General features: G+C 40.1%; 1 protein-coding gene across 5 annotated transcripts in view; it reads right to left on the bottom strand.

The window, feature by feature from the left end:
• Positions 1–26875, bottom strand: part of raph1a (Ras association (RalGDS/AF-6) and pleckstrin homology domains 1a) — a 65302-nt gene that overhangs the window by 15013 nt on the left and 23414 nt on the right. For 3 of the 5 annotated variants that reach the window (XM_057335892.1, XM_057335894.1, XM_057335893.1), the window contains 5 exons: positions 9652–9771; positions 9216–9318; positions 8038–8678; positions 5602–5676; positions 855–932 (listed from right to left, as the gene is read on the bottom strand). In XM_057335892.1, coding sequence (XP_057191875.1) covers positions 855–932; positions 5602–5676; positions 8038–8678; positions 9216–9318; positions 9652–9771 — 1017 coding nt within the window. Of the gene's footprint in view, positions 1–854; positions 933–5601; positions 5677–8037; positions 8679–9215; positions 9319–9651; positions 9772–16527; positions 16544–26875 lie in introns of those variants that run through there. The other 2 variants (XM_057335895.1, XM_057335896.1) reach the window with 2 other exon arrangements.

The following is a 26875-nucleotide window of genomic DNA, read 5'->3' as shown; positions in this document are numbered from 1 at the left end:
GCTCCGCCTCTCTGAAACGCACAGATTTTTTACAAAGCTCAGGGCTCTGAAAAGCGAGGTGTGCTATGATTGGCCAGTTCACCAGTGAGTAGTGATTGGTCGAATACTGCAAGTGTGTGATGGAATGTAACGCCTCTTACCATATTTGGAACATCAGGTTCCTCTTCAATAGTACTGATAGGTCGCCCACCTTACTTGGGTATACATTTGGGTGGTCTTAGTCAAATCAGACCACCAACTGACGTGTGTGGGTGTGGTTACAGGAGGCGTTTCAGGCAGGTCTGGGTGAGCATTCGCTTTTAGATAGAATGCATCTTTTGTTCCGACACTTTCATTTTTGCAATTTTACGTGTCTAATACATGAATGGGCAACTTATAACACACCAAAGACACAGACAAACACGTATTTGCGCCATATGACCCCTTTAAGACAATGCAAAACATTTTATTCATTTTGACCGGTAGTGTACACATTCACCTGTCAACATGCTGTAGCCTGAAACATCCACTAAAAACTTAAACTATCCTTTAAAACCACAGAAAATCATTGTCAGTTCTCATGAGAGTCTGATTCAGATGTGTAAATGTGCTGCATTACATCGCCCGCCGTGATCCGAGCACATGTCCCGACTCCCCACTGACCCACTTCTACACCGCACTACTGCACATGCCCAGAAAAATGACACGCTACCGTACAGCCCAGAAATATAAGTTATACAGCAGTCTGGACAAATGCAGACAGGCTGAAAAACAGATCTGTCACCAGGGTTATGTTTACATGATCGTGATGTGTTTACAACACCTTCATTGTGTCCCTCACGAGGAGAAAAACTGGTCATTCCGGATCATCTTACCTTTTTAACCTGCGCTTCTTTTATCTTCTCCAAAGCCACTCGGATGTTCTCAGCTTTTAGTTTGGCAGCTTGCTCCTCCTAACACAGACACACAAACACGGTCAGTCCACAAAACCACAATAACTGCAATGTGGGTATGCCGTCCTCCTACAGGTAAACATTTGGACATCCGATCATTTGTGTTACTCTTATTTTACCTGACTTTTCCAGCAAGACGCCATTGTAAGAATTTATTTTTGACCTTGGAGAGGAATAAAAGCTTTGGTCCAAAGTGAAGGCTAAGGCTTAGAAACAAGACATCGGCTGTTAAACACAATCTGAGCGCTCTCCGCTGGGGTTCTCCTTATTTGCATTTGGCAGCCCTGCCGTGTAGAGATTCCTCAACGGATTAAAGAAAGCCACTTTTCAATAGTCACATCTGGAGTTGCCGCTCCCGAGAGGGACAAAATTCTTACTACAAATATTCAAACCCAAAAATCTGCAGGTAAAAACAGAAAAACATCCCACGGTAGTAAGTCTGAGGCTGGTCCGTGTATCGCAGCTCTGGCGGTCAATGAGGTGTGAAGACCCATGCTGAGAACGGTTTAATGTTTGTCTAAAACGTAAACATCAAGATGATGTCAGCTTCATTTCTCAAGTACGAATGAAAATTCCCTCTGCAGGATAGATAATTCCAGGCGGAAAACGGATCTAACACAACCAGAGAGGTGGAGGATGGGCAGAACTAACAACACTACTACCTCCAGTCTACTAGCTAATCTCTCTCTCTCACTCTCTCTCTCTCAGACAAAGCAATGTCCCACCCCTTTTCCTGTCAGACAGATTTCAGTCAAGCCCTCCCCATCTCTGTTTCTCTGTGTATTTGTGTGCAACAGCTTTGGTGTGGTATTGGGATTGTGCCGAGGCATCGTGTACTAACCTCTCCACACAGCGTTTCATAAGGTACAAAAACAAGATTCTTCCTGTTTAACAACTAAACAAAAAAAAACGGTGAATGTGAGTTACAATCTAAGCTGGGTTTTGGCTTACCCTGTGTGGTTCCGTTTGACGGTTAGAGGATGAGGGGATGTCAAGCAATCTGTCCATGTTGGCATCTGGCTAGCTTCTATCAAATGACTATGAGTTCCATCTCGAAATGTAGAGGATTTACATATATTTTCTATTAAATGGCCTCCAAGCACATTTTATGCATAAACATACCGTACGTCCAAAATCGCCTACTTCCATACTATATAGTAGGCGAAAATGAGTAGGAGTCACTAGGTACAGGTTGATGTTAATACATCATAGGTCAAAGAGCATACGGATCACATGACATGACCTACAATTCTACATCACAAACCACCTGTCAACAGATGAAATCGATTCAAAAGTCTGAACCGCTGGCGTCTGGTATCACTTTTTTGAGGTGCATCTATTTTGCATTTTTCAAATCACAAATGTATAACCATTTTAACTTTTTAGACATTTTAACGTTTTAGACTTTTGTAGTATTGAAAACTATGCACTTGAGTCAGTATAAGCTACACAAGTTCGATCAATGTTTGCCAAACATGTCCGAAACAAGAACATTTCTAAAGACATTTTACACGATTTAAAGGTCCAGTGTATGGAATTTAGCGGCATCTAGCGGTGAGGTTGCGAATTGCAACCAACGGTTCACTCCAACCGTCTCTTTCGAAGCACTACAGCGGCTCACACTTTGTCATGTTTTCGCTTCTTTGCCGAAGGAGATAACGTATTTACTAGGGCTGTCAACAGATTAAATATTTAATCGCGATTAATCGCACACGTATAGTGAAATTAAACATACACTATTTATTTTGTTTAACAAGTTTATTTTAGTGCCGTCAATCGATTAGAAAAATGAACTAACTAATCACGCACAGCTTTTATGTTTTTAAAATTCTAATAATTTCACATTTTATTTCCAAATTAATATAGAAATTTCTTTAACAGCATCATTTTATGAATGAAAGCCGACATTCCAATATTGTTGGCTTTGCAACCTCTGTCTTTATTAAATATATGATTTTTTCCTAATCAAATCCATTATAATATGTGTGTCTGACAGGTAGGAAATATACAGAAAATAAATAAAGTTCTCAAACACTTTACAGTTTTCACGGCTATACATGAAATACAGAAGAATCCTCATTAAAGCTACAAAATTCTTCTTTTCTTTTGTTCTTTGATTAACATTAGCGACAAGAGTCACAGCAGCACGTTTAAGAGCGCGGCCCCTTTAAGAGCTGCCACTCTAAGCAGGTCTAATGCGATTCCTATTTTCACATTTAAGACTTTATTTAACACGTTGAAGACTGTGCTTGCGAAAATACAAGACAAAATGTGCTTTCTGGCATAATCTTGTGTGTTTTTGTTCTTACAAGCACGAAAGAGAAGTTAATACTGGTGCGCTGTCTGACAGATTCTGACGCAGCCTTTAGCCCATGTGTTCACCAGACAGGACCGCAGTAGCGTTGCGTTGAGCCGTGTTCCACAGCCAGAAGCTGTCAATCTATACTGGACATGCCAATACAACCATTTCAAATCGTGCCAAAATAGTTTAAAGGCCTTTATATGAATAAGAGCGTGATTATATAATGTAACGCTAGACAATGATGACAGAAAAAACGGATGTTGCGTTAATGGTAAAATTAAATATTTTTTACGTGTTAATCTGAAAAAATTGAATCGAATGCGTAAATGTGTTAACGTCGACAGCCCTAATATATACATAAAGTGTTCTGTAGAGCAGTTTGTCCGTTTAGGGCTACTGTAGAAACAACATGGCTAATTCCATGCAAGGGTGTATGTAGACAGAAATAGCTCATTCTAAGGTTATGAAAACATGACGCTTCGTTATGTGTATTCTATTGCATTTCTGTCAACCGATCCTGCAAAACTACACACTGGACCTTTAACGGAGCAAAAGAAAGCTGATGCGTTGTACACAGTGAACGGCACAAATTTAAAGGCCTAGAAGTACTGACTAATCGCGAATGTCATAGAGACACTTTGTTTTACCTTTTTTACTACTCTTTCAGCTTTGGAAGCCCTGATTTTCAATATGGTCTCTCTTTTTGAACCCCACTCGGTGTTCAATTGATTTGACATAATAGCCATTGAATAACTGATTGATTATTAGGCACAGTGATAAACTGGCAGTGTCAGAATATGGAAAGGGGACATGAGTGATGGAGCTTCCCCTGATGACGAAGATTAACCTTCCTTCAGTCCTGCATTTAGATCACCCCCAGCAACTCCAGTCTTGCTAAAATGCCAACACAACAACACCCGATGCAAAACATAAGAACTGCTGTTTGGATTAAAACAAAGGACATTGAGGCTTAAATGCTAGCAGATTTGTAAACTCAATTCCCACAAATGCACACAAGTAACAAAATCTGGAGTACTGCTGAATCAGCAACCTCCCCTAGACAGAAACTCAAAACCTTCCATAGTCCAAGAGCAACTACAGTAAACAGATGTGTAGGTTGTTTTGAAACTGAAGCAGTGGACAGCGCATCACTTGTAGTTTTAAGCAATCCCAGAAGTTAACATCAGGTGTGTTTGGTTCTGATGAAACTCAATCGCCTCCAGGAATCCATCTGTTGTGCTGACTATTATGTCACTCGCTACCTCACGAGTGTGTCCGCCACCTGTCCGCAGACAACAGATCTGGGGATGTACCTCTCTAATGAACAAACACACACAAACCCAGAGGGATGACACGGTCGCACATTACTTACATTCATCACCGCAGATGTTCAGGTGATCCAGAGTTGTTTTCAACAACTTTAATAATAGCAAGGATGCGGTTGCCAGCAATTGAAGTAAGCAAATACAGTTTTACTCTGTTGATCTCAAATGTCCAAATGTTTAACTGTGTTCATTTAACACCACTTACCCACACCAACACAAACATCTTCATTCAGATTGAATAACGAGCAACACGGCTCACAGCGCACAAACTTTAAAAGCATGCGTGTACATGCTATACAGATAATGTAAACTTATAGCAAGCTAACAGTCATAGTGCCAAACAGCTGTATTCATCATAAGTCGACAACTTTTACAAAGGCCATACAAATTATATAGAATAAAAACGATTGTAAATAAAAAGAGATGGGATGCAAACTAAAGGCCAATTCACACCGTTTGAAACCAGTAAAAAGAACAGGGATGAAGGATGAAACTCACGTCTCCGTGCCAATTCCTTCACATCAACTTCTATCTATAGACGAGTTCAAAAATTAACTATTACTTAAATAAAATATTTTTACATTTCAAACTGTAAAGCACTATGACTTCCAACAATACAAAAATGAGGTTAAAGTTCAAATGAAACGGCTGAGCATTCTTGTGTTATGGAGCGTCACGATCGCAGTATGCGATGTGAAGTCACCGTGCACTCGCAACAGGGTAGTTGAATTGTTTATTGGTTTAACGTAACATTTGACGTTCTTTGATATCCTGTCTCGACAGGCCAAAGATCAGCATGACCAGCAAAGGTTAAAGGTCAGTATAAAAGAAATATACGTGAAAATTAGTGACGAGAATTAAAGCGCAAACTCTCAACGGTGTTATTTTGCTAAGAGTTTTCTCTTACGTCTTCATACTTCACATCAAGACTCACAATGGGTGAGAACAGAAAAAAAAGTGGAAAATGAATCATGCTGGCGTGCACAGAAGTGTTAGGAAGCAACCAAGAGAAACTCATCCAGGAAGGGCAAGAGCGCTTCACCTTGGTCAGCAAGTGAGAGGGCTTTCCTGCAATGCTTTTCAGAATGAGAGAGGTCTCCCTGTCCAGATACGAGTGCTTTGTGCAGAGAGAGAGAGAGAGAGAGAGAGAGAGAGAGAGAGGAGAGATAAGAGTCATTAGTGCTGTGATTAATGAACATTAATGATTCATAGTGTGAAAGCACGAGGGAAACGTGTGCAATAATCACTCAAGCTAAACAGAAAACGTCCTGCCTCCTCACGGATCCAAAAACAAGTTTTGATGGGTATTATTCTACATGCACATCATAAGAGGCATTGTGGTGTAAACACAAAGGTGCTATAAGTGGATTTCCCCAGTATCAAATGCGTCTACTTGATAGGTGCCACTAAAAAAGGGTCCTGAGAATGGATATCTGGTAGCGTAAGCGGTCTTTTTTTAGCCAATGAAAGAACATTATCTCTTTTGTGTTGAAGTTTTCTAACACTGGATTGGCCGACATCCTTGGAGGTGGTGTATGTGGCTGTCGTGAACTGGCTGAAATCCCTTACAGCACCTTTGCAGTCTTCACCGGTGTAATGTTCATGTAAAATCAGCAAAAAAGAGCAGGTTTTCTCTGCCAAAGGTAAACAACCAGAAAGAAGCTGGTGGCATGTAGGTCAATCACGTCTGTCAGTAGAGGTCTATAGGATGGATGAACAGATTAGTGAAATCCCTCTCCATCTATCGGCTCTCTGAAACTATTCCACTGCACACAGTTCAAAGAAAGCACAAAACACTTCTGCGTGTTTAGACAGCAGTGTGATCTGTGTGCTTTTCAAAACCATTTACACTGTTACTGTTGCACATGATGCACAATGACAAAAGAGAAACCTCAAGCTCTGTTCAAAAAGTCTGTATATATTTACCTATTAACTGTGTGGGTTAGACTGTGTGTCTACTCTAAATACAACATATTTCCAACTGAATACAAAGATGCTGGTGTAAACACTCTTTTATTTGGCCTTTTTTGTTGCAGAAGCAATGCTAAATTTTATGCTTAGTCCTACGGATTCTATGGCTCTGTTCCAAAAACCTAGTGAGCTGACTATAAAGGCAGCATTTTTGAGCATCCTACACCGCTCCGGAGGTCGCATTTGCAGACTGCATACAGTACGTCTTCAAGCCTGGTTTATTTTACCTGAGCATTACATTCGCACGTCAAAAGCATTTTACAACAATTTACGCTTTACCCAGAATAATGGTCAAATTTAGAATCTGTAATATCCTGAAATAAGAAATTCTTTATGACATATGCAGCCTACAAATGTGACCTCAGTAGGATGCAGGCTTCCCTTTCGAGAAACGGCTCTATGGACTCTTAAAAAACGGTTCCATAAGGCATTATAATACTTCTGAAGCCAATCTCATAATGCATTGCAAAAAACGTGGTTCAAAAACATTTTGTTTATTTTAAGGAGACCTGTTGTTTTTCTTGATTCAGAAATGTACTGACCATACACTATACGTCCGCGGAAAACATTAAGAGACCGTTTCAAATGTTCATTTAATCAGCATTTCTAGATGTATTCTGTCCATTCCAGTTTAGTGTCTGTTGAATTTCAACAAAATCAAACCTCAGGAGTGACAAAGTCACCCAACAGCAATGTGAAAGACTGACAGCATGACAACACACATAAAAAATGTGAGAAAAATCCAGGTTATCACATGAAACGGATTTTTGAAGTTTTCCTAAGTACTGTTGTATTGCTTAAAAGTGAATATGAACTTTGCAGTGTTTGAGGTCTGAAAAATACAGAGCATCTTTTCTGTTATATTGAACCGTTTCTCCAGTTTTCAGCAAATAAATGCAATCTTTTTGTTAGAAATTTGGGAGAAATATCTTCTCAGAAAAAACTAAATAATAATTTCACCATAACACATACTTATAAATACTGAATTCAGAAAAACTTGAAATGGTCTCTTAATTTTTTTCGCAGCTGTATATATATTTGGAGATTTTCTTGTCTTGTTTGGGCTGCTGAATTATGACAAAAATCATAATCATGACTATTTTGGCCAAATATAAAATCTAATAATGCAAGCTACTCAGTAAAAACACCATTAAATGTTTGACCAAGTAAATGAAATATCAATTTAAAAAATAAAAACAAAAGCGTATTGATTTAAATGAACTGTTTTCTAATATAACTTTGTGTACTATGTTTTTTTATCTTAATTTAAGTTGGATTAGACAGCAAGTCCGCTCGCTAGGTTTTTGGAACAGAGTCAAATTTCTGTCTCTCTTTCAGTGTTCTATTAATTACTGTTGGCAAAGCACCTGCTCTAACTTAAAACGCACGCACGCGCACACACACAAATCTGCATTAAGATAAGAAGTTAAAAGCAGAAGCAGATTAAGTGTCAAACAATTGTGAAATGAATTCCTAAAGCAGTACTGTGCCGTTAAGCATCGTTTACCTCTGAACTCGGCTGTTCCTGGCCGTCTCGTACCCCGTCCTGATCAGACTTGGGTTTGTCGATGTCCAGCGAGTCCATGCTGGACGCAGATGCGGAGTTAATGCTAGAGCGAGAAGAATGGACAAAGGACCGTACATCATGCTCGGTGACCGTACCCACGGACCCCGTCCTGCGATGATGGTGGGAGGCCGGTCGCTTCATGGTGGAGGTAGAGTACGGAGCGGAGGCCGTAGAGCTTAAAGACGTGGTGCTCTGTCTGGCTGCTTCGTCCATGCTCTGAGACGCTTTCTCCAGCTGGGCCGTGATGTCATCTAGAGAGAAGTTGGATGCCAGCGGGGGTCTGCTGCTGGGGGTGCCCACTCTGACCGTGGATGCGGGCGATGCACGGGTGCTGCTGCTGGTGCTGCCTCCGCTGCTGCTCGCCCCTCCGCTGCTGCTCGCCCCTCCGCTACTGCCGCCGCCCGTGTGCTTGGTGCTGTGACTGCGGCCGGCCGGAGGTTTCTGACGGATTTTGGTGTCCCCGGCCATGCCGTGGCGGGAGGAGCCGCTGGGTTTACCGATGGTGCTGAGCTCCTGCTCGATGGAGCAGAGGTCTGCCATCAGAGCGTCCAGATCGACAGAGTCACCCTGGTTCAGAGCCTCTGTAAGTCAACACAAATGTAAATAATGTACATAAACAATCAATCTTTATAATGACGTAATTTTGTTTATAATCTAATGAGAATGTACAGACAACTTCTGATGATTTTAGAAAGTTCCCTTATGTAAAATAACATTATTATACAGCCCCCCTAAGGTCAGTGATTATGAAATATACTGTACAGCCCCTCATGAGGTCATGATTATATTCACATGTTTATCCCCCAATGAAGGCACAATTATGTTGCAATACGTTTTCCTCCATTATCATGACTAACTGAAAGATGACATCAATGTATAGCCCCCTCATGAGCAGGTCCAGATGGAATATCAAGCTCTTTTTATTTTCTAGAGTAATTTTAAGGGCGGGGAACACTGAGGGACAGACTGCTGAGCTCGTGATGACAAGACATTTTGCAATGTATTTCCACCGATTAAGTCATAATTGTTTCAGAATGTATGTTTGGCTCATGAACACACAATGAAATTCAGATAATAACACAATATGATGGAATGTGGTGTATATAATGTGACCTCACCGTTGATGTTATAAACTGAGAAGCGGTAAGCCATGTTGGCCATGTTTGACTCTTGTCTGAGGGGGGCCTTCTGCATCTTCTCTGGTCTCCCGTCATCCAGACTCTAAAGACAAGACAGACACATGAAAACAAAGAGTGAAAACACTGCACACACGTAGTCTCATGTTTCTCACGGGATTTCAGGATTCTCTCACTGATGTCATTTATTATTAATACACCTTGTTATACAACAATAAAAGCCCCTACAAGACAAGACACTAGAATAGTATGTTCAAATTAATCTTTGTTACGTGAGGTTTATTTCAACAGCGCAACAAAAGTATGGTTCTAGGTACTAATAAGATGCTATAAAAACAGGTTTTGATGTCACGATTTGCAAATGAGGGGTTAACAATATTACAGGAGAATTATTTCAGGAGATGTTTCAGTCCCACACCTTTGTTAGTTTGTCTAGCTCTCCAAGCCATGCTCCGAACATTTTATCCAGGTCCTGGTCCTCTTTATCGCTGTCCTCCTCTGCAGCGTGATCCAGTTCATCATCTGAAAACTGCTCCATCTGAAACACATCCACGAAGAGCAGAACTGATCATGACAAATTCAAGTTGACGTTTACATTTCTGAGAAAATTGTGAATCACATTTTGTGGGTGGCTTACTATATTGGTATTTGGAGCCAGTTTAACATAGCCTACCTGACGATTTTAGTCAAATTTAGATATGGGTCAACGACGTATAAGGATTTTAAATGACAAATAAATAATATCTATTGCAGTTCTTCAAATATTAAGAATACGGTGTACATATAAATGCAGATAAAAAAATTTAATGAAGCGATTTTAGTGCTTTTTTATCTATGAATTGGCCACAGCCTTAAGAAAATGTCATGTGGTACGACAGTGATTTATCTTAAAATTAATTAATTTCCTTGACATTTTTTATTAATCTTTAGTACTTAAAGTGTTTAGAAACAGTATTTGCATCTCTTAGTTTTGGCAAGTAATCTTCTTATATTTTTGTTCTATAATTTTGTCTTCTTAAAGGAGTCATATGTCACGGCTAAAACGAATGTTATCGTTTGTTTTAGATGTAATGCAATGTGTATACACGATTTAAGGTTAAAAAACGCTGTATTTTCCACATACCGTGCATGTTTGTTTCTCCTCTTTGCTCCGCCTCTCTGAAACGCGCAGATTTTTAACAAAGCTCATGGCTCTGAAAAGCGAGGTGTGCTGTGATTGGCCAGTTTACCAGTGCGTAGTGATTGGTCGAATACTGCAAGCGTGTGAGGGAAATGTAACGCCTCTTACCATATTTGGAACATCAGGTTCCTCTTCAATTGTACTGACAGGTCGCCCACCTTACTTGCGTATACATTTGGGCGGTCTTAGTCAAATCATACCACGATCTGACGTAGATTTGTGGGGGTGTGGTTACACGAGGCGTTTCAGGCAGGTCTGGGTGAGCATTCGCTTTTAGATAGAATGCATCTTTTGTTCCGACGCTTGAATTTTTGCAATTTTACGTGTCTAATACATGCATGGGCAACTTATAACACACCAAAGACACAGAAAAACACGTATTCGCACTTTTTTCCTGACAATCGCAAACAAATGCTATAAATGTTTGTAAAAAAAAAAAATTTCACTTAAGCATGTTGTATCAGCCACAAAAATTAGATATATTTTATTTTCAATTTAATGAAATTATTGATATTATTGGTCACACCCCATGATTAGTGGTTGTTATACGTCATTGACCCATACACATGTTGTTCAGTAAATAAAGCACTGGTCACGACTGATGTTTATGACAGCAAGAAATTTAAAACACATGAACCAAATATTTTGCCTCTACTGCACAAGCCTTACTTTTTCATTTGCCCTCACATTTCATCATCATCCACATACCATATAAATCACACACTGCCCTCTGGTGGCCATGTAGTACACACACACATACCCACCCTGATAACATAGTATAACAGGGAGCCAATGTTGTCACGCAGTAAATTACTCATTAACAAAAAAAAGTGCTCACACGCATTGTTTATTGAAATCATCTATAAAAGCTTGAATGATTTATGAGTCAACAAAAACACTGAGCAGGACAGATGGAGTGTGTGTGAGTGTGTTATACAGATGTGGACATATCGGTGTCTTATTATAAGTGTATGTATCAGATGGCCTGGAAATGATCCCCTCCAGTTGTAAATGGTTTTGTTAAACTCACCATAAAACACGAATGAATCGCTGTTATAACACATGTAAATGTAAAGCAGATTAAGACCAGAGAGAAGGTTTGGATACTAGCCTCGATGAACAAAACTAGCAGCAGTATAACACTATGAAGACCTGAATTAAAATAATCCTCTTAGATTATTAAAATTCTTGCAATGTACTTTGGACTGAAAACGTCACCTCCTGGACAAGCTGTACCAGGCCACAGAAATCTCCAAGTGTAAAAATCATCCATGTTATAGAAAGAAAATGTATTATTTAACAATCATTACGAAGGCCCCATACAATATGGGGGAGAATATATTCAATTCTGTAATTATGGGTCACTCGGGTCCTCCCTAAAGCATGCACATCATAGATTTATTAAATGTTAGTTTATATATTTATTTAACAAGATTTAATTTGGATAATGGGCAAAGGACAGGAAATATGTGGTGAAGGGGTGACAGGAAAGGACCACAAGCTGGGACCAGAAATCGGGTTGCCTCAAGCGCTGTTGCGCAACATGTCGACGTGTAGCCCACTAGTCTACTGGCGCCGACCCTGCATGTAAATTTGTTTACGCATCAGCCACAAGCTTTTACCAAAGCAATTTGCAGTGCATTTGAGGTATAGAATAGATCAGTCCATGCACTCCCCGAGAATCATGACGCATGCTCTACAAGTCCAACAACAGGAAGTAGAAAATAAAATTGACAAGTGCGAGCCAGATGTTCCCGAGTTTAGTTGTTCATCAGAACAGCTGGCAGAATCATTAGAAATAACGGAGAGACCTGGGACCACCGCAAATCTCTTCCCCACACCGGCAGAGATGAAGAATGATGCACATCAACTACATTACATGCTCTCCATGACCGCTCAAGTGATGTAGCAGTTCTCATTTCAAAATATGCTAAGCTTTCTCCAAACTGTTACAAACGGTGCCACCACGGTTTGTCCGAAAACATGGTATCCGGATTCAGATTCCTCAGAGAAGCCCAGGCGTTACAGCTATATCAGCAATTGTTTGTTTAATCTGAGGAGAGAGAGTAAGTGAAACCAGGGCGAGAATTAAAGAGAAGACTTTCGGAGCGCTGTGCTACAATTAGCTTCATGCGGTGAGCAGCCCTGTGATTTGGGCCAGGCCTGGCAGGCCCGGGGCGTGGGCCGCTCTGCTCATGATACAGACGTGCCCGGAAAGGTCCCCGCTGACAGACTGTACCGGCAGGGGTGTGGAGGAAAGAGCGCGTGTATGTCTACATGTGACAACGACATCACCGAAAGGTCTGCGATCGGAACTTTGCACGTGTCGCCGCGCTACTCGTGTCTAATAGTTCCTGGACGGGATTGCTTGGCTGACGCTTCCTCCAGTTTATGCAGATCCAGTCTGGAGTCACGGCGGCCACGTGCAGCGTCAAGCCTGCGGAGGAACCATCTGTTTCACATCACTGCCTTCAGTGCCTTGCACATTCCAAACACAGTAAGCACTTTACCGTGATGGAGTAAAGCAGGCAGTCTTGTTGCCTCCTACACAGTAGAGCCAGCGGTGTTTCTATTTATTAATAACAGCAACACGTGTTCTAGTGACAACGCAATGCACTCACCGAGTCAACATTTGTTTGATTTTGCTGAGTGTGTTTTCTGTCAACTGTCCGCTCCTAATTCAGGAATAATTGCACTTCGTTGTTTATTAATGTCACATTTTGTAAAGAATATGTGAGTGGCACCCTAATATTGGCAATGTTTAGACAGCCACATCGATGAAGTGGTTGTCAGGGTGTTGCTATGCAGTCTCTAATGTGTTCTGCATTGAAACAAATGAAAAATTTGTCTTAAAGGGATAGTTCACCCAAAAATGAAAATTCGGTCAATTCCTCACCCTCAAGTTGTTCCGAACCTGTAAAAATGTCTTTGTTCAGTTGAACACAAATGAAAATATTTGGAAGAATGTAGGAAACCAAACAATTCTGGGGCACCATTGACAACCATTGTAGTTAGGATTATGGTTTTCTACTGTAGTAGTCAACAGTGCTCCAGAACAAACTCCCTTCCAAATATCCGTTTTTGTGTTCATCTGAACAATAGAACTCATAAAGGCTTGAACCTAACTGAGGGCGAATATATGATGACAAAACTTTCATTTTTGGGTGAATTGTTCCAAACCAGTATACATTTCTCTTTGGTTTGAAAGAATGTTTGCGACTGACAGTTCCGGGACATCATTGACTACCATAGGAGGAAAAAATTAAAATGGTAGTCAAATGTTCCCCAGAACTGTTTGCTTTCCTAAATTCCTCAAAATATCCTCTTTTGTGTTCAACAGAACAAAATAATTTGTCCTACTACGGTAGTCAATGGTGTCTCAGAACTCTCAGTTGCTAACATTCTTCCAAATATCTTCCATTGGCACAAGTTTGGCACGACTCGAGGGCGAGTAATTCATGAAAGAATTTTCATTTTTCCCTATAAAAGCAGACATATCTCTTAACCGAGTGGATAATTCTCCCACCACTCCCAAATAAACTATGTGGGATGTGTTTAATACTTAAAACTACTTTAATTTATTTAAACAAACCACTAACCCTATGCAAGCTAATATAACAACAGTTAATATGATTTCTATAGTGATTTTTACAATTTAGCATTGTTGCAAAGCAGCTTTACAGACAATGTTTTAACACAAACAGTAGCTGCTGATTGAATAATGATACTTCATACAAATTTAGCTCAGCCAGCACTGTGTTGACATTTCGAGAGTGGAAAAAGATCAGGCAATAACCTTTTTTGACAGAAGTCAGTTACATTTTTACTGATAACAAATCAGAACCATGAGAGGAAAAACATTCAATCCAAGCACGCCGCGGCTGCATGTGTAGGAGGACAGTGTAATGTGAACAGGAAGTGTGCAGGATGTAATGATTCCTCATCCCCCTCGCGGCATGTTGTGTAAGACATCCCCTAAGATTAGAACCACACCAAACTACAGCGATGTCACAACAAATACACACTCCCAAATGCAGTTAATCAAAAGAGATGATTCATTCCATTTATAATGGCATCTGAGATTATGTAATGAATGGCCCATCAAACCCTTAACTGATCCTAGGTCAGAAAAGAACATCGCAAGCGAGAACCACCACACATCTCCACCCAAAGATGGCATTTGTTAATGGTCCGGGCTTAGAGAGGCGCAGAAATCCAAAATCTTTTTGAGATAAGAAGCAGAGTGTTTTTCTCCAAAAGTGAATTTGACAATGTGAGCCAAATCCTGAAGACTTTAAAAGAATTGACCCCACTCCTAATTCTCTGTATAATCATGGATAAAAATACAATGATAGCATGTCGTGTGTTCCACAGAAGCAATATGGGTTTGGAACATGATGGACTATACATAATGACTCAATTTTTAGGATCATGAACTGATCTTTTAATGGACATCTGCAGGGATTCTCCCAATGATGTGTCGTAACATGCGGTAGAAATACCAGCGTATTTACTCAGTCATGCAGTCTTACACCCAAGCATGGCAGAATATCGCCTGACCTCTCAGCAGACCAATGCGGCGATCGCACGGTTACAACATTGTGTTCACCTATCCGTCATATCCAGATACGCCTGTATCCCCAAATGATCCATTTGTCCCACAACACCAACTTCACACAGTTTCCAAATGGAGAACAACTGTGTGAATTGTGCTTCTCGCTGCATGACCTCATACCATAAAACCATAATCTTTGATCTCAGGGTCAGAGGTCAGAGTCAGCAATGTGTGTCTGAGGGAACCCACTCGAATCGCCCCACGATCGGTTCACGGATCCCAGATGTCTGTTAAACAGAGTGTTAAAAAGTTGCTTTAGCATCAATTGATGCCATTTTCAAACTCAACAGAGAAAGCACAATAATGCAATTTAAAGTGGATATGCGGAATTTGTGGGTCCATCAGACATTAAGTTCAGGATGAGTCTGCAATCTGTTAAAAATGGAAGAAAGCTAGCTTTGAAGTGAGGTTGTGACCCCTGTAAATTCTTCACAACACATGGCAGGACCAGAATGTGTGACTGTTATTAATGGGATCACAGACACACTAACACAAACCACAGACCCCAGCTGGTCTTCAGGAAACAATGCATCTCCAACGCTCATCACCTATGAGCACGTCAGCGACCGCTAACATCGACAGTTCTGAACTCAGGAAGCCACAAAAGATGGTTCTATTAAATGGTCATACATCAACAGGCAGATTATATGGTATTCTCAATCACGTTTGGAGGTATTTCCCACAATTCCATTACCAGAACCAAAATCCAACTACACAGACACATTAATTATCAATCTTGGAAGAAACTATGGACATATGGCATAAGCTAAGCAGTTTAGCGTGCATGCCAACGTTATCCAAACTCAAATAAAGGAAGTCAATGGGGGCCAATGTCGTTTGGTTACCAACGTTCTTCTCTTCATTTGTGTTCTGAAATTGAGTCATACAGGTTTGACATAAAGGTAAGCAAATGAGAGAAATTTGAACTATCCCTTTATGAAGAATTTGGCTAGGTGCTTCTCTAAAGAACAGTAAAGCTATGATCAATGGCCCTATAAAGAACACTGGTTGTTTAAGCAGCATCTACCTTCTTTGTGGACCATCAATAGAAACACTCAACCAAGTCCAGTGAGAATCATTAAAGACACCTTTCCCACGACTGGGACGACATCACAGCTGTCGTCTTCAGGGAAGGGTGACTCTGGACACGACCGCAGTAAAGCTCCTCGCACGAGGCCGATTCCAGCTGAGCTAAATGTGAGGCAGGAAGAAACGGTTTCGAATAAAATCCAGATTTCTTCTCAGTTCCCTCTCCCTTCATCTCGAAGAGAAAAACAACTGTGGCCGTGGTGAGGACGAGCTGGCCTCGGCCATCGTAGGAAAAAATGAAAATGAATCAACAAGAGAGTCCAACTCTCAGCTCAGTATTCCAGATGTGAGCGAGGGAGCATGGAAACACACAAACACAACACGTTCTTCTCTTTCTCGTACAAAACCACACACAAAAATAGCCTGAAAATGAGTAAAACGGTTGATGAGTTATTGGAAAATGTACATACGCTTGGAGCAGCTATAACCTTTTCCACCCAGCATACTTCTCCATTTGTCTCCCTTCTTCATTGCAATTTGATTGAGATCCTCCCCGAAGAAAGAGGAGCGTCATAGACAGTTGGCTGGAGACGGCCTTCGATAGAGTCAACATAAACATTACCAGTGAAATGTTTAGACTGAAGTCCAGGGTACAGCGAAGATTAAACCGCCTGCGTACCCACTTTAAAAACGTTCAAAACAAAACCAAAAATGACCAGCCAAAGAGAATGGAGACAGAATAGGAGGAACCTCTGTCTATTAAAAAAAAAGTGTAGTTTTACAGACTTTCACTATTTTATTCAAAAGATTTTTCATGTATTTTTAAAATGCTGTAAACAAACATTAAATTACAGACTTCTAATTTTTCGGGTGCCCCAGCTGCTGGAATATTACAGTTTTTTAACATTTCTTATATTGTATCTAAAGCAGTGGTTCTCAAACTGGGGGCCATGGCTTCCTGGGGGGGTCCCAAGATGGATCCAGGGGGGCCACAGATCTTGTGGCATTTTATGAAATATAGACATTTATCATAGATTTTATGTAATCAAACATCAGAAAATTAAGAACACCAACCAAAAGAATTGATGTTCCAGCATTGTATAACTGAATACGTTTTTGGATTTATCAAAATTCTAAGTTTAAGAGTATAAGTCTTTATTTGGGGGGCAGCAAAGCAATGCACTCTAAACAAAGTGGGCCTTACAACGAAACACCACTGATCTAGAGGACGTCCCCAGTACAACTTCCAGCCAGTGTTTGCATGTGTGTGTTTGTGTATATACACACCACACACATCCGCATCTCAATTGAAACAACCCAAAATAGCACAACAAATCTTCAGAGATTTTGGGGTTCTCATAGAAAAATAAAAAGGTTGTGACAGCAATGCAAAGGTCATTATCGGCTATCAAGGACGACTTCACTAAATAAACACTGGAATCCAGCAAGTACCCCTTTTATGACATAAAGCTATTGCATTTGTAGACAAACAGGAACCAGAATCATTCAATTCCTCATGAAACATTCCCTTCAGTAAACGCAAGAAAGTTTATAGGAGCACACGGCACAAAGCGATTTGAGCTCTGAAGCAACGTTCACGAGGCACACAGTGCCCTGGCAATGTTTGAGTTAGTTTGTTGCTCAACAGATGCTACGATCCAACATAAATCATCCATTTCAAGTCAGCGCAGGTTGTACTCGACCGCATACAACAGACGTTTAAGGTTCAGCAATGCTGGTGCTCATCCAATGCCACTGTTTCTGGCACAGTCCTTACATATGGTAGCAATCACAGAGCGATTCCGACTGATCCCAGAGCTGCGGCACTGAAATCCTTAAGAGCTATTAAAACGGCAATTTATCTCCGAGATAGGCTAAAAAATGCAAAGTCTGCATGTGACCGAAAGCCACGTTGTGTTTGGGAGAAACAGACTGAAACTATGAAGCCAGTCAGAGAAAATCATAACAAAAAATACAGTGTCTGAGGAAGTGTGGTGGAAATGTTTATGACATCTGCAGGCCGAGAAAAAGGGATGGAATGTGTCCTCTTGGACAGGTCTGACAAATAGGACTCGATTACCTTTCCATTTACTGCACGAGACCTGGATGGTTTTTCCATTCGATTTTTTCTCAGCATGAGCGTATATTTACATACGAAGACTCGATGTACCGAACTGCACATTCCAACGTATGAGATCAGCTCCGAGCAACGTATCCATAACATGTACCGTCCATGAACCATGTGTGTTCAATTCAAATGTATTTTTATAGCACTTTTCATATTTTTGCATTGCTTTAATAACGCCAAAGAAAAAATACAAAAACTGGAAAGAAAAAGTACATCAAATTCATGGTATATCAATTTTCCAAATGGATGTTGTAAGCAGAAAACAAATGTCTTCAAGTTTGCAATCGGACTGATTTTTTCATAGTGCTGTAAAGCAAGTGTTTGATGTAACAATCGATATTTCACCAAATAATTTGCAGTGTCTTCTATATTGTACTTTAAAATCCTTTTCTGCCTCTAACTGGCCATGCGGGCTATCGATTCAGTGATGGTTAACTTGTTAAATGTTTACCAATAACAAAACAGTTACTTGTTCAATGTCTTTTTCAAGTTATACAGTCTTAAATAGTGCAGATAGCATAATATATGCATTTCCATTTATGCAATGAATGTTACATTAATAATAGAATTAAAAATAAATTGAGATACGTCCTGATATGATCCCAAGGATGAACGTCCTTTGAGGCTTCAAATCTGGTGAAAAAAACTCAAAAGTGAGTGTAGTCCTTTACATTCCACCGAAAACAGTAATTCTGGTAGGCAACAACCTATTTTTTTATAATCCAATCAAATCACAATGGATAAATTTAAGTCCCACCCTACTTTATTTTTACACTGAATATTCTGCTTCTAAATACATTCTACCCGTTTTATAAGAACAGAATAACAATTAAAGGCGATTCTCACTATTTTTATGCTTGGATGTTCACCAAAATATCACTGGAATAAAGCTGTAGTGAAACAGATGAGGTATATAAAACTAGTCCCTGCTCTGAAGTCACATTCATGTCATTACGTAACCACGATATGCAATTGTGGTGTTGTACCGGGCCTGTCCAAGTGCAATATAATGTACCGTACCAACCCTGTCTACGAACAGCAGTCAGTCTCTCCGTGACCTTTCTGAACACGAAGCCCGTCTCACACCAGGCAGGGCTCCACCCGTCACACATCTGTCATTGGACTGAACTTTTCCAGTAAATGTTTCCTTTAGACCGGCGAGAAGTACACTGCGCAAATTAAAAGCAAATTCTGGAATGCGGTTCAAAGGGTTTTTTGGAAATACTGCGTTATGGTACTAGAACAAACTAGCTTTATGTGATTATTTATGGCTATTACAAGCAAGGGAAGTGGTTTAATGAATGCACGGAGAAACTCGACGTTACGTGGCAAAACACAAGATATCTTTGATGCCATATTCAATTCGGTGTATGAATCAGGATTTAACATTTAACATTTTTTCAGGGAATATTCTGGATTGTTTTGTCAAATAACATCTCAGCAGAACCACAGAAATCTGTTATGTTCATTACTTACAGTACAGAAGTCCACAAACACAACTCTACTGCTAACATTTGACAGGGAGACCAACATAAGACATCATGAGGAAAACCGTAGACCTAACCAGAAAGATTATACACAAATCGAACACTCTATTCTTACAACCTACGCTTAAATATCTTTACACTGTAAATTGTATGTAGAAGGAACCTGGAATTCACAATGAGAGACACCATCTGTCAACTAATTTGGTCCAGGACTTTGACTTTAGATCTTAACAAGCTGCAGGCCAAGTTTTGCTGAAGACAGCACTTATTTGTTACTCAAAAAAGCAATGTCAGTGTTTTCTTCCTGGAGTGAAGGACGTGAAATCCGGCAATCTGTTCGGTTCCTTCCTCATCGTTCTCATTGCAAAACTATCGTCAATCTTTCCCAACCTGATGCCAGTGGTTTTGCTTAGTAGAAACTATCATTATCAGTCATTCTGAGAAATGAAGCTGTGAAACATCAGCCATTGTATATTTTATCATGGTTGTTTTCATTTTTTTATTTCTCCAAAATAATACAAAGAATCATCAACACACTCTCTGATCGAACGCTTTTGTGAGGCTCAGGGGAGATGACGGTTCAATGTCGCAAATGTACAAGCAAAGCACTTAACAGCATCTCACCACTCATTAAACACTTTGCCTCAATACATTAAAGATATTTTGAGGGGAGAAATGTCCTGAAGTTGGTTTGTTTGGGTGGGACCTTGTACAACTGGTTTATACGCCAGGAAAAGATGAAAACAAAAAAACGGAGTCCGGTGATTTGAAACAGAATGCTAGAAGATAAAAACGGGTCGTTTCCAGTGTCTTCAAGTGCAGGGATGCAGGTCATTAATTTGTTGCTGTCAGGCAGGCGAGAAAGACAAGCATGAGTCATAAATGCTCATACAAGGAAAAGTGATTTTAAAATGATTTTTCGAATCCAAGGCAAATCCATTCTTTAAGTCATCTATAGATGGAAGTTGTCTCAAATGCCAGAGGGATCGGCTAGATGCCCAACAATACCTGAGTAGGTCACAAATGGTGACGCACAACCACTTAACACTCAATCTGACAGAACATACATAACAACAATGTCTATTATAACCATTGCCTGTTCACGTTGAGTATGGTGGCTAATGCATTCAATTTAATGTATAAAAATTCATTGTGACAACCAATGGGGTTCTTCTCAATATGCCTCCTCGTTTCCTCACTCCTCCGTCCTCCATCCAATGATCCTGAAACCGAACGAGCTCAGCCATCTTTAAGGACATCTCTAATTGCACCGGGAGGACGCGAGGATTGAGGAGGCTTTCTGAGGAATTCTCCTCCCTCTGCACATCTCCACATCTTCAGATCATATTTACATATTGTAAATGTAGACCCATTTCAGACAGTATAATTAATATTAATATAGTTAAGATATTGATATAGTTAAAGATTGGATAACACACTCATTTTCTTGCGATCTCATATTAATCTTGAGTACCAATACAGTAGTATCTTCGAAGAGTATTTAGTTTGATCAAATTTATAAAAGAGAGATACAGCTGTACAATTATTTCCGGAAAAACACGAGCTTCTGGAGGCAGGCAGGCGGGACGGAACTACAGCACGGGCACACAACACATCATTGCATTAATCCCTTCCTGTTTTTTTACAGTATGCACACCGATTGCAAACAAAGAACAAACATATGACTTAGTTTGACTTACCGCGTGCAGTACGTGTCCGGCATCTTTTAGCACAAGGGCCATCTATCAGTTTCAAATGATCTCCAAATCCAGCGTTATATCCCCCGTTTCTATAACATTCATCACTGAAATGCCGTGAACAAACAGATACACCTTAACCTCACTATCGCAATAGTAACGAGCTGCAGTGGCAGGCCTACAGCGCAGCCAATCTTGACGCAGCGCAGCCAATCTTGATGGTAAGCGGGTCTCGCTCGGCGGCTGGCGCGAGGGCGGGCTCTTTCTTTCGCCTTGCTGTGCTTTTCCGGGAGAATTTCCCAATAAAAGGAATAGGATCCTTGTTATGAAACAGGGATCCAGACTTTTAAAAACTTTCCGAAACAAGTTGGAGTGCTGGGGGAGTGTATCAAGCACAGAAATACTACGTCATACGTCCAACTCGTTTTTAACAAGTTGACCATGTTAAGCATGAGAAGCCAGCACATTTAACAGTGTAAGGAAGTCACAATGCATGACATAGCATGTTATCCCGCTTATAATATTTAAGTATAACATTTTTGACATACCTTATTTACATTTCTGAGCACTTTTAAGCATGTTTTTAACTTTATTTTAATGTAGTGGGGATTATACCTATATATATGTATTTAACTTTGTTTTTTTTAGATTTGCAATGTGCAATGTGTACAGTCATCATTAATTGACAACCCTTTGAAGTGACGCTAGAGAGAGAGCGAGGATATGCCATTTCACTTGTTTTAGTTCCTCCGAGGGAAACCGAGGAATGGAAACGAGGATGCACAAATAAGAATTGAGAAGCACCCAATGAATGGCGTGAAGGTGGAGCTTGCTTTATGGGAGGGTGCCGATGGTGAGTCCGGTGGGAAATAATCCTACTCGACTGGCTGCAAACTCGCATTTAAATCTGCCTCCATTTTCTTAACAATGCCCATCTTCCGACAATCCAATCAGTTCTCGATGCGGAAAACCAAGACCGGCCCTACATTTTCTCTTATTTAAGAAGTCGTTTCAATTCACTCAGATATACGTCACGATACGGAAAAGTATACGGTCGTTACTTCTGTTTCATGCCGACTTTAAAGGAATAGTTCACCCATAAATGGTCCCCATTTACTTGACCATAGCAATTTTTATTCCTACCGTGGGAACTCAATGGGGACCATTTTTTGAGTTAACTATTCCTTTAAGTAATAGTAACAAAAATGGTCTGTGAACATAGTTTAAGGATTATACATTTTATTTACATTGCTGCACCTCAATTTTCACTGACTGTGCTGAAATTTTGAGCTCCAACTGCTGTTTGCTCAAAATGATTCTTTCTCTAAATAATACACACAACTACACATGTTCTTGCGTAGCAGTTCTCCAAATGTTTTTCTAACCATTTTGTACAACTGGGACCGGTCACAAACCCAGGGGTCAACCTTGTTCTAATGAATATTCATAACCAAAAACTACACTTTTAAAACAAAAATCTCCCTATCCACATAAACATGAATCCTGAAAAACATGCTGAAATGTGGGAATAGTTCAGACTGAAGACCCAGAACAGCTGCTTCTCTGTGACCAAATTAAACACTGGAACCAAAGCGTGGCCAAGTATTTCAACCATTTGTCTCTTGTCAATCACATGATCAATTTCCATTAGCGGCACAGCATGGGGTTTAAAGGAGGAAAAAGATCTTAAAATCCAGCAGACTGAAAAGCATCACTAATACCATCTTTCATGCACAACTACAGTACAGTACAGACTTGCAACGCAAACAAAAGAAAAGGGAATCATTACAAGATAAAAACACACACCTCTAAAGCAAATGTAAACTTGAGCGTAACGTACAACTGGCCTATACTCACATCTAGATGTTCATTCTTGTTCCTGTACAGTATTCCCAGAAGCCCAGAAGGGCGTGTCTTCTGTCAACAACAGACGATTCCCCAGACGTATTAACCACCACAGATGCTATAATTTTCAGTCCCCGCTCCACAGTAACAGGCTTTCTTAAAGGGGTCATACAAATAAAAAAATAAAAATAAAAAATCCCATCTGACTGCTCATAAAAGCTACACACATTCAGGGTGAAACAGGAGGCGTGGCAAATCAGCCAAGGGTTGCTAATGTCACAGCTACACGACAGGTTTAAAATATAGCTGCTGGAAGGGTTAAACCCTCACTGGGATAAAAGGGGGCGACACTATCTGCCCCAGGCACTTAGGGAAATGAGAAGCCCAGATTCTCCTCCAGTAGTGACAGAAAAGACACAGATCAGAGGCACTTCTGGTGATATGCGGCCATTACATTTAATGACTCGAGAGGATGACTCGGTGGATGGTGAATGTAATTATAGACAGCGATTCCGGTATAGGACGGTCCAGCTGAGGCCCCACAGACACTCAGCGGGGGGCAGGGGCCGTGTTCATCCACAAAGAGATAATGTGCCGTACGACAAATCAATACCGTTGCCTATTCTGCCCTCTCGGAACCTACAGACCTTAAACATGGGCCAGAATGGAAGGAGTACACGCAACATTAACCACCTACTTTGAGAGGATAAAAAGAAGTAAATCACAGTTTGATTTGATTAGTTGTTTGGGGCAGGGAGAAAAAAAAAAGTATTATACCAAATTAACATCCTGGCAAAATAAAAATAAAAGGTGTGGCTTTTCATAAATGATTGTACACAAAAACACAATGTGAAATGGCTGTATAGTTCAGCATCAATTCTAACTGATACCCTGTCCACAGTAATGCCTTTCGACCACACCGAGACGGCGTTTTTGTCAACGAAAACGCAGCTTTTCGAAAACGCACTCGAAAGTGGATACAAAGTGGAAAGTGAAAATGTTTTCACGTTGTAGTGTGGATGTGGAAAACTGAGGGGTTTACAAACGATGATGCGTTTTTCGTCATGTGACGCAGTTGTTTCGGCTGCTCAACAATAGTTATTAAAACCTTCACCTAGCTGTATTTCTTTATTGTGCCTTATATACTTGTATAAATGGAAAAAATGAGCAATATTTAGGTGGTAACAAGGAAGACAAGATATACTATTGAATGGGTAGATGAAAAGACTATTGAATTTTCCATTGAACACTTTCCTGTGGGTGCCCTGCCATGATTTCATCACTTCCTGCTCCCGTTTGCTCTTTTCTTATCACTTAGAATACAGTGAAATCAGTCATTTTGTATGCCTCTGAAAGGTCAAGGCGAAACCGAATTCAGTATAATAAGTCAGCTAAGGTCAACACAACTTCAGGAAATACATTTGAAACAGATTATTCAGCAGGCAAAGGCCATTCTATCCTGCAAAAACAAAGATCCTTGTTTGTACATGAATAGAGTGAAAACTGGTAATCACTTTAGAGGTCACCACACCAACTGGCCATTGAAAAGGAGATCGTGGATCATGATTTAGAGATTAGTTGGGGGCTGAGATTGAGTTGGTCCATAGAGAAGGAGGGAATAAAATAGAGCTTAAAGCTTTTATGCAATACAAGTAAATACTAGTCAAATATGTAGATATAGTCAAATATTGTTTTTTGAATATTTACATAATAATAGAATACAGTATACAGAATACATTGTATTATTGGAAATCTTTCCAAATACATTAGCAATATCTGTAATCAGGGCTCGATTTGAGGGGGGATGCGAGGGGATGGCATCCCCCTTGTTAAAAAAAAGACAAAAAGCATCCCCTCTGTAAAACCACCATCCCCCCTTAACATCCCTCTCATTAAAAAATTCTAATTACTATAATATACATTTTATAATGCAAATCGTCTGTAAATCGTCAAATATTTGACCACACCAGCGCTCTTAAAATGTTTTTACAATTCGGCCACTCTGTCTGTAATCCAAATTATTGTGGATTTTTATTCGGACTGTTATATTCATAGTCAAATATTTATAGTCAAACTTTATGCAAGATGTACATTAGCCACAGTAACTGTAAAAAGAACTGTCTGTTGGACTGTGAACAGACTGCTGTATTCACAGCATCAGTATCAGTAAAATATTGTTTAAAATCCTGATATGTGGGCTTTGTAATTTTACTTGGTTAAAATTTCATATTAGTGCTGTAAAAAATTGATCGATAGCAAAAAATGTTTGTGTTTATATAATATCTTTGTGGCGTGTAGATTTACTGTAGTGTATATGTATTTATAAATACACTAAACTGTATATATTTAAGAAATATGAGTAATATAATAATAAAATATTTTAGTAAATTGAGTAAAATCTACAAATAAACTTGAATCGTGGAAAGTGGCAGGTAACCGAAGGCATCTGCAATGGACACGGAGTGATGCATGCTTCTGGATCATGTCAGCATTAGCTAACAAAACTCAAAAGTAGCTCCAGATGCCAAAAACAGCACGAAGCGGGACAGCAAGAACCACAGCCTCCCGTGAGCAGCTCATACTTTCAGATTCTATTTCCATCTAAACCATAACAATTACATACCCAACACCTTCACTGAGTGAAAAATCTGCTTCTGTGGAATCTAGAGAGCTGAAAACATCTCAGCTTTCTTCAAGGCTACTGGACATGTTAATTTCATCCTCTCCAAATGGCTGAATCCCATGATTGCAAGGAAAACAAATAATACCATTAAAATATTCTTTTACATTATGGAAACGGCTAATTTCATCAAGGCGGTGAAATTAGGGCGCTACTGGGAACACTGGGCGCTTTCTATAACATCTTGAGCATCAGACAGGTGGTCTACCTTAACTCCACCCCTCTGATGAGGAAAACGACACTTTGTATAATTATTGTTCTAGGAAACACGAGATTGTAAAGCCTCTGCTCGTGCTCGTATGGTGGGGCCCTAGGGACCTGGCATGCTCCTCAAGTGTCCCCTCTCATTAACACAGAGCAAAAGCAGGAGACTCTGAGGAGATGACCACACCACAGCAATTCGCTGGAAGACCAGGAAATGGAGAGGCTGGAAGTGTGTACGTAGGAACGAGGGAGGAAGGGCAGGGCTGAAAAGGTTAATGATAGCGCGGCCACATGGATGCGTGCGGTGGAATGTATTCCAGTCTGCAGGTCACAGACATGATAACAGGGCAGACGACTGGCAGGGATGTAATTCAGGAACATCAGAGTCCTACAGGAGAGCCTGGGCCCACTGTTTCCATCCAGAACCACATGCTTTCACTTTTAAATGGAATTACCAATGAAGCCAGACTCTCTGGCGAGCACACGGGAGGATTCAATGCATAACCCTGCGTTATTCAAGATTCTGCAAACTTTTAATGCAAAACAGTCATCATGTGTCCATGGAAATATTCAGAGGGAATGTTTAGAGAATAAATTGCAATTATACACGCGACGTGCGATCACAGCTTCGCAAGTTTATCATTATAATATTCTACTGTTGATGTAAAAAGAAAATATGAAATTGAAGCGTGTCATTTCTGTGCCTCTAGAAAAACCTAATTGAACCTGCAAAAATAATGTGTGTTTTCAAACAGGCTTCATGAGTATTCTTTTCAT

Source organism: Triplophysa rosa, linkage group LG6, assembly GCF_024868665.1.
Source record: "Triplophysa rosa linkage group LG6, Trosa_1v2, whole genome shotgun sequence".
NCBI classification, from domain to species: domain Eukaryota; kingdom Metazoa; phylum Chordata; class Actinopteri; order Cypriniformes; family Nemacheilidae; genus Triplophysa; species Triplophysa rosa.
This window is presented reverse-complemented; position numbering and strand designations above follow the sequence as displayed.